Source organism: Sinohyriopsis cumingii, unplaced genomic scaffold (assembly GCF_028554795.1).
Source record: "Sinohyriopsis cumingii isolate HCF-2022 unplaced genomic scaffold, ASM2855479v2 utg000229l, whole genome shotgun sequence".
NCBI classification, from domain to species: Eukaryota; Metazoa; Mollusca; class Bivalvia; order Unionida; family Unionidae; genus Sinohyriopsis; species Sinohyriopsis cumingii.
The window spans coordinates 3,087,226-3,108,120 of NW_028315879.1; the positions used below are offsets into that span (position 1 = coordinate 3,087,226).

At 35.7% G+C, this 20,895-nt stretch overlaps 1 protein-coding gene across 1 annotated transcript in view; it reads right to left on the reverse strand.

Moving 5' to 3' along the window:
• Positions 1-12,584: 12,584 nt before the first annotated feature.
• The window catches only part of LOC149774447 (uncharacterized), a 117,654-nt gene continuing 109,343 nt past the window's right edge, over positions 12,585-20,895 (reverse strand). Inside the window, 1 exon segment of the mRNA XM_089945289.1 lies at positions 12,585-12,695. Coding sequence (XP_089801415.1) covers positions 12,585-12,695 — 111 coding nt within the window.

Here is a 20,895-nt window from a genome sequence, read left to right on the forward strand (position 1 = left end):
AAATTATTAATAAATCCATCTAGTTCATTAACACTCAGCGCTTCATCAATATCGGTTATAAAATTAATAATGTCATCGCCATCTTCATTTAACAATTTTGCATTTTCATTAACATCTTTAAGTACATCATAACATCTCTGATCATCGACTGATGGTGCAACCAAATACAACGTGTCCCACTTAAACCATCTCATTATCAAATTAAGCAGTAATTGTGTCTTTCCACTTCCAGACGGGCCTATTATTATCATTCTGATGGAATTCGGTAATGCTGAAATGTGTTTTACTGGCTCTTGCTTTCGTGTCGCTGAGAAATCAGTTACATCCATATGATAAATTATAAATATACACGAATCTATATTGTTTACGTTGTAGAGTTAAAACTCCAACCACTGATTTAGTCACTGTTAGAAAAAATAGAAAAATAGCATTTGGTGGAAGATGTGCAGTATGTAACAGAATTGTTTTTCGTTATTAACCAGAAATCAACTTACTGATGGCGGTGATATACCAGGATATAATTATTGTGGTCCTGGTTACCCGACAAAATCAAATAAAACCTGGTGAATATCCATTAAAATGATATTGATATTGCATGTCACGCTCATGATGTAGTTTATAAAAGTAAAAACCTCCAAGACAGACATATTGCAGATGTGAAGTTGATTCATTCGTTAAATTCCATAAAAATTAAAAATATCAGAGAATCAGCTAATTGGTTGGTAAGATATGCAATGAAAGGTAAACCAGCATTAGGAACCGGTAATTAATTAACCAATTGTTAAAATAATGGAATAAATTTATTATTACCCAAGGGAATATTGGAGGGTTAGAGCAGCAATTAGTAAACTCGCTGATGCAGCAGGTGTCGAACGTTCTGCCGCCGCAAATTGGTTAGCACGACAGGCAATATGGCAAATTTATTTACCACCACCTAAACGAATTTAGCATGCATGTTTTGATGTCAGTACTCCTAAAGAAGTCCATCAAACAGATATTTTGTTCTAACCACACGATACTAATAAAATTAAATTGGTAGACGTCAAATAACATACAAATACGTGTTGACTGTCATTGATTTTGCAAGTAGGTATAAAGAAGCAGAGCCACTATCATCTTAAACAGCTGCTGAAGTTATATCTGCTTTTGAGCGAATTTATCAACGAGGACAATTGCGATGGCCGCAACTATTTCAAGTTGATCCTGGCAAAGAATTTCTTGGTGCAGTATCACCTCTGATGAAAAAATATAATGTCGAAATTAGACGAGGGCACATTGCAATACATCGTGATCAGGCAATTGTTGAATGATTTAATCGAACACTTGCTGAGTGGGTATTTGGATATCAGTATGCGAAGGAAATAATTCAAGAAACGAGATCTCGCGAATGGGTTGCAAGATTAACAAGTGTGATAGCTGCATTAAACAATGAAATTACTCGAACAACTGCCATGAAACCTATTAATGCAATTGCAAAAAAATATACCAATAAAACGAAATGATTTTTCAAAACAACCAGTATTAGGTAATGCTACTGTGAGGTATTTATATGAACCTGGTGAACTTGAAGGTGGTAAAATAAGAGCGACTGATCCTATTTGGAGCGTAACGACAAATAAAATATCAAGCGTGGTAAGATCTACTGGTAGACTTGCCATCTACAGATTAGATTCAACTGCTCCTCAATGTGGATTTGTACGTGAACAATTACAAGTAATTCCTGAAGACACACAAATACCACCGCATTCACTTAACTAGCACCTCGACGTCGATTACATTCAAGACAGGTCAGCATTACATTTTCGCGTGTATGACCAAATTTACTATCAATTCTATCTACGGTAAATTGTCTTGGATCATTACTCGAGTATCGCCACAACATTACTGTATTACAGCTCGCACAATGATTATTTTGCTGTTGTTTCAGCGTTATTATAAATTCAGCATCAAGATCTGTTCTTATTATATCCTTGTCAATAACATCGCCAGTGGTTTCTATAACGTCTATAATAACCCTCAGCAATCTAGTTATTTTTCTAACTCTAGACACTGCGAGATAAACTAAATTTGACCATCGATACGATCATCGACGATCCAAACTCGCGTATCAGAAATAGTTAACCATTAAGATGAATGAATCATCATTGCGTATCCAAGCGTCCACGAGATTTGTCAATAGATAACGCGTTCTCAACAACATTGACACCAACTAAAACAATATTATTTAACACAAGATTTTGTTTCTTTGACGATCCTGGTAGATCAACGTCGATATTCTGCCGTCGCATATCAACCGGTCGATAACACAATGGTACAGGTAGATTTGATTTTTTTTTTATTTAACACACATAACTGTTGTTGAAGTGTCCACGAAATTCTTTTACCATTCGTGTGGAGACAATCCAGCAAAAGGTGGTGGTTGACCATGATCACCTCACATTATTACAGCGGTATATTTTTGTTAATAACCAATCAAGAAATGTTTTTAATGTATCTTTAGATACTGTACATATTTCATCCCAAACGATAATCTTTGGAATGTATTTCTCTCCCATTCGATCAGGAGACCATGCTTCTCCTTTCCATCGATAAAAGCCGTGATAAGTGCACGATTTAATATTTCTTTTTCTCATTTCTCTTGTGTATAGGGGTTAAAACGATCATATCAAAATTCCGAAATAGTTCAATCACGTGACTTCTTTTACCTGAAACTCCTGGTACATTAAGATAAACTGTTTTATGTCTAGCTACGGGATCATGCACTGACGGTGCAGATGACAGCTTTAATGTCTGATATTTTCTGCAATAAATATATCTGATTTTAACATCAGCGGATTCAGAATAATCGAGTATATTTTCCTGTTTTATTCTCCATTAGCCCCATGGTGCACAAGTGCTGTTATTTAATTTTCCAACAATCCTGAATATTTTGTATTGGTATAAAACGAATCTGTAGCGACTCTGACAGCAAACGTAGAAACTCTGTTTATCATCGATAATATATTTATCGAAACGTACGCGAGCATTGAAGATCTTAAATGACTAAATTGTGGTGACTCACCGTCCATATAACACATAATTTAGTTCCATTTGGCAAGAAAGCTATTTCTCGACTTATAAACGTATTTTTCTTCGTTGTATCAGCGATTATAAAATCTAACTCAGCATCGTCTATAATCATTCTTGTACAATGTCGTTTCTGATCGTATGTCTCTCCTTGTGTGAATTTACCGATTATTTTTCTGCCGAGATCATTTGCGATTTTATTTCCATAATCGGTTGTATCAGGATTTTTATCATCAGAATATTTCTTTTGTTGTGGTAACCAAACTTCTTTCTGCGAACGATATGATATAATTGCTTAACTTACTGTCAAAAATATCAGTATTTTTACGTCGAGCATATATCGTAATAATACTGTTGGTGCCCACATTTTTTCCGAAAAAATGTTTGCCAAACCAAACATAACAAATAGGATGAAGACCTTTAGCAAACTCGAATGATTCAACACAAGCGAATCCAGTCAGGTCAAAATCTGGTAATGGTCCGTTTATCGATACTCTGGTCATTTCGTGTGTCGGATGACCGAATCATTTAAAAGATACAGAAAACTCTCCCATTCCAAGAAAAAGTCCCGGATAACATGCAACCATATCAACTGAGATAACATCTCTGTGATCGTATTTGCTATTCCACAATCCACCGTGTCCGTATTCGACACAACTCAATATTATATCATTGAGAAAATCAAACCGAATTGGTTTTCACGAATGTTTCTCTCTAGCAAAATGAGCCGCAAACTGAAGGAACGGTAAAACAATTACTGAGTATTTTTTCAGTATCATCGGTATATTTTAATGCAAAATTTTTCATTTTTGTGTGAAAAGAATCTGTTCGATAAATCTCACCATTAGGTCGTACAAACTGATCAAATTTTCTTTTTTCTTCGATGCAGACCATCTGGTAGAATCAGTTCATCGTCGTTTTCAAACTCTACCATACTGATACAGGATCGTTTTTACTTATTTCATTAATAAAATCAAATATATCTCCTTGGTAAAATTTAACGGTTCGATTTTGTGGGAATATTGTTACCGTATTAGTCCACGCATGCGCATTATGATCAATAATTTCGATCGAAGCTCCTTTTGATTTATATTTTGATTCGTACATAATCTCTTCGGTTCTCGTTTTTATTATTATTGGAAATTTTAGCTTCTTTATAGCTCAGCGATGTCTTTGATAGACGCTCCGGTGTCTTTAACTATTTCTCCCCACTCGTTTATTATTTTACGTCTTTTATCTGTTAGACCTTTTCCGCGAATCGAAACTGTAAAATGTTCCGTTACTCGTTCGGTTACACAATTCATCGGTTTTACATTATCAACACTGCGTTTTTCATTTATCGGATAAATTCCATAAATAACCGCGGTTACAGGATACGCTCTTTCATAATACAGTTTGTTAGTATCAGTCAACATTCCTGGTTTGGAATTTTTACTCAGTATGGCAATTTTTTCATTATGAGGGACAGGATCATATTAGTCACGGATAATCCAATTGTCTGTTTCTGCTAGTACAATAAATTTTACTTTAGAAAGATATTTTCGATTGTCGAGATAATTAATGATAGTTGCCGCTCGTTTGTCGTTCATCGTAGCATCGACACCATCGGTGATTTTGAATGTTGACCATACGTGAGTTGCGCCATCTTTGCTAAATTCCTTCTTGGCCTCGTGAATTGTAATAATCAAGGTTTTATTCTTCGGATGAACCAGAGCTTTAATCGGCAAGTCAGGGGATATTCTGTCATTATTAAACTTATTTTTTGAAGGCTTGATCTTGGATAATCTCTCGAATTCGTTCGTATTATAATTAAGATAATCATTTCAATTGAAATATTATATATATATATATATATATATATATATATATATATATATATATATATATATATATATATATATATATATATATATATATTATGGCTAATGATAGGTTCCGTGACTCCTTGTAACAAAGCCTGCGTAAACGAATTATGCGGGCATCATTTGCAAACAGTTCGTAACGGAAGGTTAGGACCAAAACCGTGTTTGAAAAACGGTGTTGGAGTTAGAGAAAAAACGCAGTTGTGTATGCAATGTGATGGTAAAAAATACAGTGAACTAAAAAGATACTATGATTAAAAAAATAATGACAGTGACAAGGTTATAAAATGTGCAGAAGATTATCTAATAAGATTAGCAAAGTAATAATTTAGACAAATAATCAATTAAATAAATAATATTATATATAAATAGAACAAAAACAATTTGCTAAACACTCAAGCCAAGACTTTGTAAGACATCCTATCATAACAAATTATGAAGCAAATCGTGATGATGTAATCAGACACTATCGACTAAAAAAAATAGTCGGTTTTGTTAATAATTTGGTTATCGCATGTTTGGTGGGAAGAAAAAGTATCACTGTCATAGGTTAGTATTTGAATGTTTCAACGGAGTACTGGAAGACGGTTTTCTGATCGATCATATTGACTCAAATCCCCACATAATAAAGCCAAAACTATAAATCAGATAATATTGACAAATATTCAAAAATTGCAAGATCAGTTAAATCTACAAATACAGAGACTGGCGAATAAATGATATTTCACTCAATGAACGCAGCTGGCAAGTATTTTGGTATTTGCATGTCTTACGTATATTTTGTCGCAGAAACTATAACCAAATCTGCCTTCTCTAACAAATATAAACAAAAAATCTTTTTCCATTATTGTTAGAGATAACTCTTAAGCTAAGATATCTCCCGGTAGAGTAATTAAGTAGTTACCTCGATATATTTACTAAACTATTTATTTAATTTCTTTTTTGTCATTGTTCAGTAATTAATTAATTATGATACACCTGTCAATTTATAATTTCAAACTGATTTATGTCGATGAAACTAACAAATCATCGTGAGGTTTTGAAGATGGAAAGGTATGGAAATGCGCTCATAGCACTCTTATATCCCACTACTCACAAGAAAGATAACTCCCCCTCCTTGACAGAGAGTAATTTAGCGATTACCTCCCTTTGTTAAGGGCAATGGCATGAAAGGAAGAGAGATAATTTTGTAGTGCATATTTGTCCGTAAAATTAGTAATATAAATATTGACGATCAGGATGTAATGGAGATTCTTCTTTTCAATATTCCGGACATTTTAGAAATATTCTCTTGTCTGTATTAAAATCAGCTCGCGCTGGTTCTGGTAGTCCATGATACTCTGGCGGGATTTCAGGCCATCCTAAAACAAATCGATTGACGATTAATATATATCTACAACGTAATCTGGAGAATTTATCTCTCTCGCAGATGATAATGTTGGTTCATGGACTGTTATAGCTATTTTCGCTTCTCTTCCGGTTAATGATTTGATTCTGCGTTGAAATTCATCATCGATTTGTTCGATCTGATAACTTCCTGTAGGAATAGAAACAACTAGCCAGTCGGGGGTTCCATCATCTTTATTTCTATTTGCAAATGCAAGCGAATTATTCGCCTGTAATCCACCAAATGATTTTGATCTGATATTTGGCCAACTATAATATAAACATAATTGCGCTAGTGCGATTTCGTTCACTGGAATCGCAGTTGGAAAGTTATCACTGAATTCTGGATTAATTGAATTTACTGATATCATCGTTGTTTTTGGTGGAGTTGTATTCGTTACGATTTGTTGTAGTAGCTCGCTTGGGGATGTCATTGTTATTTAAATCTTGATTTTCTAAATCAATCATTATCATTGCTTCTTTGTAGATTTTGATCATCTCCGTGAACCCAAAATCTGATATTGTTCCATCACTAAGGCTCGTTGATAATAACGAGGATAATTTGGAGTATGCTAGCGTTGCTGTATGTAATTTTATTATATAATCATGCAATTTTGCATTTGTGCAAGTACATATTTTTTTGCAATGGTATTGAGAATACCGGCAATCGTTGTTGTAGTTGAAACACAAATTGTTACAACTATTGGTGCCATAATTGTTATTGTTGATAATAACAAGCCGGTTCCAGCAATAACAGCAGAAGCTGAATAAACAATTATATCAACAATAACTATACGTCTGCGATATTTCTTTATTTTTATTGCATGCTGTTCGACGGTATCTTTCAATTTTGTTTGCCATTCACGTGTTTGATTATAGCTAAATTTTTGAACGTCGATTGAAGTGCTCATTATATTTTACTTAGTAATCAACTGAGTTGCTTCAGCCACAAATTCCAGACACCACCAGTAAGACGTTGTAGTTAATTTCTTATCAGCTGCTTTCAAAATAAATATTTCTTCGTTTCCTTTATTTAATATGATCGACACAACTCCAGAAAACTTATCGGTTGAATGCCGCCAGGGATACGAAGTAAATATCTCAAATTTTACAGCGCAGAACACAGACAGCTTGTACACACCAGTGACTTCTGCAGTATGTTTGAGAGTTTTATTTTTCTGTGACCATGTTGAGAATCATGATGATGCTGTGTATACTATGTTAGTAATCTGCCCGTGTGAGATTTCAGATTAATTTTTTTAACGATCTCAGGGATCCCATTTATGACATCTTCTAGTTTTTTCTAATCGTTTAAATTTCTGATATAGCTGTTTTAATATCGCCGAGTTTCACGTCAACAATCCACGTGGTGCCAAAGAAATCATCTGCGATTTTATTGAGTTTTTGAAAATTTCTACGAGTATTTAAAAACATATCTACGTGAACATCATACTCAGCTCATAGCGTGGATAATTTAGTATCTACTGTGTCTACATATTTTTGTCGCGGCATCTTAATCAGATGTTGGATCTCTTAAAACAACTATTTTGTTTTTGTTCATGCTGAGTTCGCCTGTCATTGTATCACCGATGTTCCGCAATCGATTATCAACGCTTCTTGCAATTTCATTTCTAATAGTTGCGAATGATATATTTGAGTCTCTGATTTTTTCGTCATTGGCAAATACTGGAATGTTATCCGTTGTAGCACCGAGAACTCTACGAACTATATCATTCCAATTGATGTTGCTTGCCTTTAAAACACTGTATTCATCCTGAAAAATAACAACTTCATCTCTGTTAAGTCCAGAGAGGTCCATAATATTATTGAGTTCATCTTTAGTCGCGTAATTTGACAAATCAATATCATTTTTTTTTCTTGCCCTTGATAGAAGAAGATCTTCCGTAAATATCAACCATTATACTTTAAGATCTGTTTAAAACGACGCGGTTACATTAATTACTTCACGACCACATATCGGTGGATCAGTTCGTGTTTGTATTGGTAATGTTGAATACCAGACTGGAGTTTTTATTGTGTTTATATATTTTAAATAATCAACTGGTGGAGGAAGCCCATATGAATCGAAATAAACGATTCCACGTGGATAAATTGCGTATGCCACCCAGTGAGTACCAGGCCCTGAAATATCATCAAGATTAATAAAGCCTGTTTCAAAATTGTTTGGCTGTTTTGGTAATTGGTCACGCATAAAAACACTTCTGAAATTTTTTATATTTACTTTTTTAGCAGCATCAAATTAAACAAAATTTGACATTGGACGGATTAACGAAGTGTTCCTGGAAGTCTCAGACCTTTCCCGTATCGATAAGGGGTTCCCGGTAATCTCAGACTCCTTCCCTTTTTTATATCCTTGTCCTGTTGCTTTCTTTAATGCCATTCCAGCGACTGTTCCAACAACACCTAACGCGGCTGATTTCGCTACAGCCTGGGCTTCAGCTGCTATTAATGCTGGTATAGCTGCAAGAAGTGGAAATATACCACCAACTTTAACAATATCTTCAATAGCGTTCGGAGAAAGATGAAGTTAACTCCCGATTTTGATTCTAAGGCCTTATTAAAATGTTTAAGTTGGGTCTTGGTTAATGATAATTTGTTTGGACTGCCATTAGCAATTTCATCCTTTTTAGTGATATTTTTGTTCTGCATTTACTCGCAAGTTTTGATTGTAATTTTTTCACCTGGCCGGAAGTCAGAGTGACTCTAACGTGACTGTACGGCATTTTTATAATAGGATAAATGATTTAAGTACATGTTTTCTACAGCAGCGTCAATAACTCGCATTCTACCACCAGCACCTTCAAGTGACATTGATTTATCTGAAAGAATAACTGCAATTGCTTTATACTCTAGAATAGCTCCTCTATTTACGGGAGCTCGGAAGTATATATCAACGACAGTTTATTGTGCTAAATAAGGATGCTCCAGCGAAAAGTAATAGATTGGATATAATTTTGTAAAATCTAATTGTGATATTTGTAAACCAGTATCTATATTTTCATCACGTTCCATAAATGCCATTAAACGACGATATGCACGTGCAACATGATTTAATTCAAAATTCAATAATATATCTTCGGATGGTTCTTGATGTCCATTTATTCTCAGTGAAACTTCACTAACTCCAAGTTTGTCAAATACCATGTGACTACGTGCTTGTGAATTTACTCGCCTAAAACCTTGAAAAGCAATAAATATATATCGTGGTGCAGAAACACCTTGATGTGATGCTATATGCCATGTAAATAAACCATTAATGTTACTTTGAACACTATATGTGGTCATCGTCAACCACGACAACAACGATTTATCACCTTGGTCCATAAAATAAATTAATTTCGCAGGCATAACTTCAGTGCTAGGTAATTTTACTTACTATGGTTTTCTTCGTACTAATCAAGCTAGTCTATCCTTGACTGTCAAGAACGCTTTACCGGCATTTTTATTTTTACCAATAGCGCCGATGCCTTTATCACGACTAACCTCAATAGCCTTTATCCCTAATTGTTTTGCAGTCAATAGTGCTTTTGGAGCCATCCTTTTGAGAAGAAAAAAAAAACCATAACAGTATGACCAAGTCCATCTCCGTAAATCTCTTTGTACGTTGGCAATTGTGAGTTTACTACCCTACCATTACAGGTCCGCGTTGTGCATTGTGTACAATCATTTTTTTTTTAAATTACATTCTGATTAATTAATTGTTAATCGCTGTGATAATCATCAGCAGTTTTATCGATGAGAGAACGATAAACATTGATATCCACAATACCGCCAGTAAATAATCTTCGACAAATATCAAATATTTCATTAATGATTTCGGGCGAATTATTTCCTGCACTTTTTCCTCCGATCAAAACTTCTAATCTATCTACGTCAGAAAGAACACTGTCAGGATAGATTCCTTGAATAACAAAACCACTTCCAGTTATTTCATATTTCTTACTTGTTGTTTCTTCTGTTTCTCTCTCCCATTTTCCTGAGACTGATTTCCATTTTGCTTCTTTCTTATCTGGCGAAGAACGTAATTCCTTCCTTCGTCTAGTTTCTTCAAATTCCTGATCTTCTTCTCTTTCTTTCCTTTCTCGTTCAACCTCCTTAAATTTCGACCTCATTTCCCTCTCTCTTTCTTTCCTTTCTGGTTTTACTTTCTCAAGTTGCAACTTCATTTCTTCTTCTCTTTGTCTCCTTTCCAGTATTAATTGTCTAATACGCTCATCTATTGTTAACATCTCCCACAGATCTGATCTGTGGAGTATCAGTAGCAATGCGAAATAAATCCCTAACCCAATCGGCAGATCTCATGGTTCTCACATATTCGGGTTTTACATAATTATCTCTATCATGATATCGAAACGCGGCAATATCAGTTATTTGGTTTGTGTCTTTGATATCGCAATACTCTCGGGCGTAAATTTATCTGCAATATTAATTGTACCTCCTGGCAGAGGTGGTGGTTGAGGAGGATGGCGGGTGGTGGTTGTGCTGCTTGAAGATGGCCAGCAATAGCAGCAGGCAATGTTTCAAGAGTTTTATGTGTTGCCTCAGTTGATGTTACAATTTTTTGGGTTGGTTCGACGATTGGTTTCAGTAATTTTGATGTACCTTCTACATATTCAACTTGTGATTCTTGACGTTCTTAAAGTTTTCGTCTAACAGAATCACGAACAGGCAAAAACTTTTTGATTGCTTTTAGTCTTTCTCGAGCTAATCTAGCTGTAAACGATTCAGCAACAGGTGCCATTATTGAAATAAATAATGATCTAAGTATAGCAGCAGAGGAGGCGTGACCTCAAATAAGTGTCCAGACGGGTAAATGACAGTTTGACGTTATTGACTTTCGTTTTCGTAGGAAGCCTTAGTTTTCAAAAAAAAAAACTTCCAGCAGTGACATCTTCACCCCCCCCCCCTTTTCTCTTCTTTATTTTTCATTGGGAGCCTTAGTTTTCAAACATGGACCTTCCAGCAAGTGGTCTGTTTAACTCCTCTGCTGCTTATGTGTGTGCGTGTGTGTGTCTGAGTATTTGTGTGTGTTGGATTTTTGACGTAGCTTTAAGAATGTTTCAATCATATTGCTACAATGTCTGCAGTGTGACTGTTTATAGTTATGTCTATCACTGTGCCATCACGCCGCAGATATGTCGCATGATGAACCACCCAACGATGCAGCTGTTAGTGCTATTTTTACAACTCTTTGGTACGATTCGGCTGGGGATCGAACCCGCGACCTCCTGCATCCTAGGCGGGCGCTCTAACCACTAAGCCACCGGAGCGGTAAGGCAGTAGAATATATTGGTGCCAAATTGGGCAACACAGTTCCCATTGCATTAGTGTCTTAGTGTGATGATTTGCAAGATTTTCGAACTTGTCGGGTTTAACGACACGTCAGTGCAGTATTGTGTATACATGGTGACGATTAGAAGTAAAGTGCCGCAAATGCAAATATAACAAATTTGTAAACGATCTTCAGAAAGATAAAGTAATCCTACTAACCCACCCCTAAACATGAAGCACTGAACGATACAAGTTAAAAGGTAAATATTTTAAAATTCTGTAAAATGTATATAAAATAAAAGGTAAAGATAAAACTACCTGTATTATTCGCACATCTTGTATGTGTTCGGTCAGAAACAAAAACATAAAAATTGTCAATCTGCCGTATTTAGACCAGGGACTAACCTACCAACCCATCAGTGTTATGAATCTTACAATCGTTTGTAAAGACCTTTACCCAACCTATGTATGGAGAAAGCCTCACGGAGCCACGTGAGGGATGTGGTTGAACAAGACGAGTCCTGACCTTTCCATCAATACATCCACCTGGAGCACATGGTTTCCGTTATTAGAATTGGGTATGCAACTATGAAGGTCTGTTCAAAGTGCATTGTGATGTGCATGAGATAATTCATTCAGATAAGGCAAGATGTTTTATGTGCACACCCCAATTTTGTGAGTGGATGAGGCCCTCATCAATATTATATTAAAAATAAAACAGCCGGGACATTCTGGTCTACCTATTTGTTAAAATCATTTAAAATGTATCATTCATTTTTGATGGTTAATAACACAGGTTTAAAAATTAGTCTGGTAGCATTTTTTTTTTTCTTTTTATTCTTTGTTTCTGATGGGGGCGGGGTATAGGTGGGGGTTGGGAGTTGTAGAGAGCGTAGTATTTCAGAACTTTGAAAATCACCCATTTAAACGAACTCGAGAGAGAAGTTATCGCAAAAAGCCGCTAATTTTGTATCTCACCTAAATTTGAAAACTATTTTTGTTATCTCGCTCCCCGCCTCTCTCCCCTCCACCTCGACACCCAGCTCCTTCGCAGTCGGGATCCGAAATAGCTGTTGCAATATACTCCTCCTGGTGAAACATAGTAAATATGACTGACATCTGTAAAATTTGTATAACAGAGCTTAGGCTACCGGGAAAACAGACTGACTTACGACGGACGGATATGATGAACTACTAAAATGTATCCTGTTAAAACATACATAAGTGAGATAACGGCATAAACCACCTCACCCCACCCCACCCAACCCCCGCATTATCGTGAAGTATTTTTGCCAACTTTTTGGACTAAACCTTGACTGAACCTTTTATTTCTAAACACTGCTCTATTACTGAAGTCGAAATGGCACACGCAATCAATGCATGACGCAGAGATAAAATCAAATCGCATGCAGACAATTTACATCATTCACCACTCTTTCCAAGCAAGCACCTGGTGAATGGATGTCCGTTGCCTGCTGTTCAATATTTTGACCACGTTAGGCATTGAGTGCTCGCTCCATTTTGACTCAACCTGTACTAGCTTAAGACTGCGGTATGATATATATTTTAGGGAAGAAATTGATGCTAACTTTACGTCATATAACTGAGATGTTTGTTATTCAAACAATATCCAGTACGATTTGTATATCTAAATATTGTAACCATATAACACATCATCTTTTTAAAATTCTTAATCATAGAGGTCGCTAGTATTGACATTGACTGATATGGTAATCCCTGCAGAGGTTTTACTTGGTTCTGTATAAGGTAATTATAGGGACTTTAGAGTCCCACCATCATCGAATATGCTTTAAAATTAAAAAGAAATATCAAATGAAAGTAGAGTTTTTGCATATTTGGGGGAGGGGGTTGAAATTTTGATCTAAATATAATATATTTTGCTAGTAGTAATTTTAGTACAAAAGTTATTTACCAAATGGAATCATGTGAAAACATTTAATAGTGAAATAGAGTAATGGCTATGAAAGTGGAATAATGTGATTACTGAATGAAGTGTTGACTGAGAAAATAACACTTTTTCTTTCACTCTCTTTCTCATATGTGTATGTGGACAGGTTTTGCACATCTATGCATAGGTATGTGTGTATAGATAAATGTGTATTCATGCGCATATGAATGTTTTTTCTACATGAGTATGCCTGAATAGATCCTCTCCTCTCATATTTATTTTTGTAGAAATAATATTTTCATATATAAAATAATAATTAAATACAGTCAGGAACTTATATATCTAACAAAGCCTCAGGTATATTAAATCCAGATCAGGCAATGCCCGAGTTATTTCTTTTTTCCGACGGACAGGCTGTACACTACATATAAAACATTGTAAGCAGTATTTAAGACAGTAGGACATTTTATTGAGTAATAAAGCTTTGAGGAAGGAGAAAATACGGGTAAAACGGAGAATATTTGAGACAGGATACGCCTCCTACATTTATAGATGGATGACGGTCGCTTTTAAATATCGTTGCTAATACCACACTGATAACAATACATTTATTTGCTACATGAAAATTGTGATTCAACTGATTTTGTAAAATAGTGATTGTGACTTAATGATGAAAGAAGCAATTGTGATCAGTTTTAATTGTAATTTAGTCTTGCAAATTTCATTTTGATAAAAAGTATATTTATTATTTATGCATGCAAAAAAAATGTCAATTCTTATCACATATGTACTGTTCTATGCTTCATTTTTATGCTGTTTTTCATCACAGTCCTAGTTTCTTTTCACCTCTGATATAATATAAACATCCAGGCAACGTTTTCTAATCTCTTCATTTTAATCCTTTACAATATGAATAATCGATAATCTGCTTTTTTCTTCCATAGGACTTCCATCCATGCTAAGCTCAAAATAATGTTATTGCTTTTAGCAACTGTCCCTCACAATTGAAAACGTGATATCGTTCTTTTAAGAGTGGCCACTGTCTGCTGTCTGTTGACAACTATCAACACTATAGTCAGCATATGAGATACTTCAAAGTAGGAATTACCCTGTTTATGGTATACAGTATGTATATTGCCTGTTAACGATTGCATGAATTTTCCTTTCTCGTAAAATGAAATTTGAAACGTGCGTTTTTGCATACGTTTGACTTGTCTATGAGCTAACCCAATCTAAACTTAAATTTGTTATGCTATATTTAATTCATGGTATCGATTTCTTCACTGTTTTTAGTTTAGAAGTAGAACGTATCAGTCCAACAAATGAAGCGTGCACTTATGTATAAAGTTTTGAAGAACCTATCTCGGACTTTTGTGTTCTCTTTTTCACTGACAAGTAATTTGGAATAAACGGCTAAAAATCTCAAGTGGCCCGGAATTGAGTGGAATGTTTGAATTTCGATGCTCACTGCAAATCAACGATGGATGTAGAAAATAACTAAACTTGTCGCCGTATTGCTAATATTCTTTCTTGATTTGGACCAGCGTATGAAACAGAACAACTAAATCGAGATTACAAAGTCTCTGTTGGTGTCTTCTCATTAAGAAAAAAACTTCCTGTGTGTTTAGTAAGCAGCCGGCCATCTTTGAAAACTGGTCTTCCCCGAACAACCGTCATATGTACAACGCCCTTAAGCTCTTTTCCGAGGTAGGGAGTAATCTGATACCATAAATGAAAATGATTTTGCAAAATACTGGTAACCCATGCTTTTCGAGTTTAAGACGTCCAAGTACGCTGGTACTAATTTTCATTTAAAAGCAGTAATTTTCATCGGATTAAAGATTTTTTGCATGTTTGCCTCATTATCGAAGTTATTTCACAAAAGACATATTTAAAGAAAACTAATTATACCATCTGAATTCAAAATTGCATTCATCAGACATAATAAATAAATATCATTGCATGTCATGATTTTGTGACTCTTCCAATAAAAATAATACAAACTAATTTGCATACAGAGTACACTATATTCAAGAAGAAAGAGAAACTCAGACGGAGGTTGGGGGCTAACTTTGTAGACAGTATAACGTGTAAAAACGTTATTTATCGTGTATCGCTATGCAGGGCGACGGGGGGTGGGGGTGCGCAAGGAGACCCGGGCCGAACAACACTTTTAAATTTTATAAAAGAAAAAAATTATTTGAACAAGAACTATGAGAGGCCCGGGTGTTTCTTACCCCAGGGTCAGTGATCGCTCTCTACGACCCTCTCGCTACGTAAACATACAGTTCATATATACAGTTCATATATACCTGGCCGACGATGGACGGTAAAGCAATGTGCAGAGCATGTGCTCTCACCGTCCCAGTATCGCTGCCAGACGACCAGACAATAAAAACCAGAACAATCATCTAAACTCAGTGAATATCTACAATCAGGGGAAAATAAGTCACCTTTTCAAAATCACTTCGCAAGTGTAATGACTAATATTTTAGTACCCGGATGGTCTATCTATCGTATAAGCCGAACCAGACGTTTCGGGCGGATTCTGGGCCGTAGTACTTGAGTTTTCGACATTAGCATACAAGCCAGGCTAGATTATAGGAGCGGATTTTGGACGGTGGCACTTGCGTTTCGTACAAATCATACAAACCGGGTTGGACAATTTGAGTGCATTGTGTTTGGATGGTAGTACCTGCGTGTCGTATAAATCGTGCAAGGTGAGCTAGTCACCGAGCCATATCAGTGAATTTAAATGTCAATATATTCAATTAATAGTGTGTGTGTGTGTGTGTGTGTGTGTGTGAAAGAGGGTGATAAACATCTATTTATTCTTTTAACCATATCTATGGCATTTTTATATTAATATGTCTTAACATTACTAAAGGACCAATAATTTACATAAATGCACGAACAATGTCGAACATTTTCCTTTGAATCTTACAATGTTCGAAAATTTTCAACATAAACATCGAAGTCATATTTAAATAAAGCTGTACATTGATGAAGATTACCTGGTTAGCTTTTTGTCTGATTGGTGGGCAGCATTTAAATTGTGTGGCTTTGTTAGGAATGGATTCTGCTTCCACGCTGAGATAGTGATGGCGCGTCTCCACAGTAAGTGGCGCCCCCATATTCTTGTCATTAATTATGTAAGTGAGAGCACTAGCCGCAAAAAGATGTACACTATGGCAACTCTGTCGAGATAGAGTTAACACATTTTTGGCTATATAAATTAGAGATGGTTTCTAAGGTCGCTTGATTTTTCCTTTGATAAATGAAATTGACTTTAATGCATGCACGTAACTTTAATGTATGTACGAATGATTGCAAAATTTACGACAGAAAACATTTTTTTTTATATAAAAAAAACGCCGAAATTAATATTAAAAAAGACGAGAACTTATGAAATGGTATCTGTAAAATAAATGACCAAGATAAAGTGAAATATGATAACGTTTTATTCACCAATACATGTAGTTTTTACGCAGCACAGCGTAACGCGAGTTACTTCCATTTGTTACTTAAACTTATGATAAGAATTTGAAATTAATATTTTGGAAGACAGCAGTAAGGTGTTATTGTTTGATATTTGACTAAGGAATGTGGAGTGGAGGTTAGAGGTAGGTAAACTTCGATCATCAAAGAGTTAGAACGTCAAAAAATATCAACCTAAAGATGGTATGAAGCAGTTCAATAGGACAGTGCTCTCGAGTTACTTGTGACCACCAGTACAGAGTATTGTCTTCCTCAGACGAGATAACCGAGGAATGATCAAGGCTTCTGATGTTTAGTAAAGCGTGGAAGACGTTCTCTGTTTTGTGCTAGCTATGACGTTAGTTCGTTTTAATGCAAAATTCGACACATCTGAATGCAAGAGGTTGAATCAAGTCAAATTATCATGGGTTTTGCTGTAAACTTTGGAAAACCTCCTGGTGTTCCGAGCGAACGGTATTTGTGTGTGTGTTTGTATGTGTTTTAGATTTTTGACGTAGCTTTAAGAATTTTATATCATATCACTACGATATATGCAGTGAGACAGTTTATAGTGATGTCCAGCACTGTGCATCATGAGGCAGACATGCGGCCAACACTAACTATTAATGCTGAGCGCCGAGCGAGGCAGCTAAGAGTACCATTTTTATACGTCTTTTATATGACTTGGCCGTGGTTCGAACCCGCAACATACCGCATCCGAGGCGGACGACCTACCTAACCACTCGGCCACCGGAGCGGTACAGCCAACATCATCTGAAGACAGACCGACCGGGACTGTCAGCCAACTCCGAAAGCAACATAATATTGGTGCAGACGAAACAAATGTGTTTGAATATATTTGAACAAACCTGTACATCAGGCACAAGTCGAAAACCATTTTGATAGCTTTCATCTCCATTTCTTCTGAGTGTGTTTCCAAAAATGTAGCGTACTTTTCGGGGTCATCTGCAAGTAACCATGGCTTAGTTTAACTTCTTTTATTAACAGGAATTGTTGCCACTAAAATAACCGATAAAGATAACTGCATGATAAAAGGGTTCAATTAACTAGTGAATTTTATGAAGTCGTTTCTATATTCTCTTAAAACGAAATGTTCTGGTCAACTAGTGTCTGATTAAAGCCAATTGACCATAATACGGCGTATTCAGGCATGTGAAAAAGTCATGTATTCAGTAATTATATATATATATATATATATATATATATATATATATATATATATATATATATATATATATATATATATAGTTTAAATGTGAAGAATCAAAGACGGTTCGAACTAGTTCACAGATGTTATAGTGTCTATATATATATATATATATATATATATATATATATATATATATATATATATATATATATATCGACAAACAATGAGATCTCTCACAACATCAACCATAAAGTTTAAAATAGCTATTATTATTATTATTATTATTTATTTATTTATTTATTTATTTATTTGGGTGTACAGGGAACATTCAGATTGGATACTCACGAAGCTTTAAGATCATTATGTTAACTCTATCAAAATATGGTCTATAACTAGAATTGTAACTTCTAGTTCAACTCCCTCAGCTCTATCACGGTCTGGCGTATAGTCAGATTGAAAACATTCACGCTCAGTTCTGACGACTCTGTCAACGAATGGTCTCTAGTCAGAATTAAATCCTCTCTTCAACTTTCAACTCTATCAATGTTGGCCTATAGCCAGATTTAAAACTTCAAGTTAAATTCTGTCAACTCGATCAAAATAGACCAGACTTTAAACTTCAAGTTTAACTCTGTCAATTCCATCAAAGTAGGACAGGCTAAGAACTTCGCATTCAACACTGTCGACTCGATTAATGTAGGCCTGATTTGGAACTTCAAATTTAACTATGTCGACTCTATCAAAATATGGCTAATAGTCAGACTTACTACATCAGTGTCAAATATTTAAGTATTTTACTTTGTCTTAAAAAAAAAAAAAAAATCCACTCTCAACTACATATCATGTAAAGGTCTATCCGTGGAGCAAACAGTGACAAATAAGATGGTGATAAAAAGTTAATAAACTTTACAGAGAGACAGATAAACAACGGCAGATACAGGAAACATTTATACAAACAAAGAAACCTTTGCTCATTCCTTCGGCACAGCCACACTCTACCTCCGCGTCAAACTGAAATAATAAATAAATAACTCATTTGAAAATATTTACAACCATGTTTTGAATTACAAAGATATAGATCAAATTAATTGGAAAATAGTTTCGAATTACATTGTTTTGTTGTTGTTATAGGGTTTAACGCCATTTTTCAGCACAAGATAGGCTGTACATGGCGGCCAGTATTAATGGTGGAGGAAGAACCCGGGAAAACCCCGGAAAGAACCACCGACCCACGAGAAGCTACCGGCAAACTTTCTCACATATCCACATTGGCCGAGCCCAAGACTCGAACCCACGCAGGTAGAGGTGAGATGGCAGTGATCCGTGACGGAGAGAAATTTAGGCCATTCGGCCACTCGCGGACCCCTCGAATTACATTGGAAATATTCAAATAAAGTACAACATTTCCTAAATGGAAAAGTCATGCAAGCACCTCTCTTCATATATACATGTGTGTGAGATGAAAAACCTGATAATAGAGACAGACAGACAGACAGACACAAATTTACAGTGTATTCCCGTATAAAGGGATGAAGTCGACCTTAAATAGTCATCACTCGTTACCAATCAGCTCGAAAGATTATTAAAATTCAACTAGTTAAATTTGACTCCAAAACTTGGAACAATCGATTTGTATCGAATTTTGTGATCATTTTTTAATTGCGCATCCTGCGCGAATGCTAGCTCACGTAAAGTTATGAAGCGCACTGAAGGAATTCCATCTCAAGAAATCCATAGCGAGCAAAAAATACGTAAATAATTCAACGAGTTTCATATATGTCATTTAAAATAGGCATAATGACTGTTCTTTTCATTACACGATGAAACACGGAAATTTAGGCCTATATTTTCAATGAGTCTTTTGAAAACGGTATTGATTTAGCCAGCAATTCATTGGATGCTAACGTTACATATTAACAATTGTGACGTCACATTCTGATACTTGCCCAGTATGATAACGGTCGCAATATTATGCACGTTCGAATATAAAAGAAATCCAACTTTATTGTCACATCGTTAGCACTTCTTACATACGGTGCGTGCAGTTTAATATTTTTATATGACAGCAGGTTAACATATCACTTAATGCGAATCTGATTGGTCCAAATCCAATGAAATTCTTGTACAGTATTTTAATTACTGATTGGCTGCGACCGAGGCAATTTTCCTTGCCCCGCGTTTTGGAAAATATTTCTTAGTATTACTATCAACATTTTTAAGGCCATCTTAACAATCAATTGCCCTCTGGATATAGGGAAAAAAAGTTGCGTTTGTCGAAATAAGGCCAATTTACCCAACAGGAGCTAGTTACAAATAAAATAAATGGTATCGGTCAATGAACAGAGGGCGGGTTAGGGTCCAAACCTCTATAGCTGGTACTAATACCTACGTCAAGCGTGGTTTAAATGGTATATATTTATTTATCGCGCGCAGTTCATGCCCAGCCATTTAATAGCGTCATCGTCAGCAAGGTGCAGAGCCTGCAGTCCACCGGGGAACTTTGTCAGTGGAAAGTTGTTCATAATGTGTGACATGATCGGTATAACTCCAAAGCTACAAGAAGAGTCAGTGGCCTGGCCCCCATCGGACAAGGCTGACAGCAAAACGACCATGTCCTGTCCGGAAACGGTTCAGCGTGGTCAACAAATGTCGTGGAAGGTTGAAGCCAGGATGTGAAACAGATGGCTCAGCTACGATGGAGTGGTTTGCAACATCTGTTAAAGACCACCCAT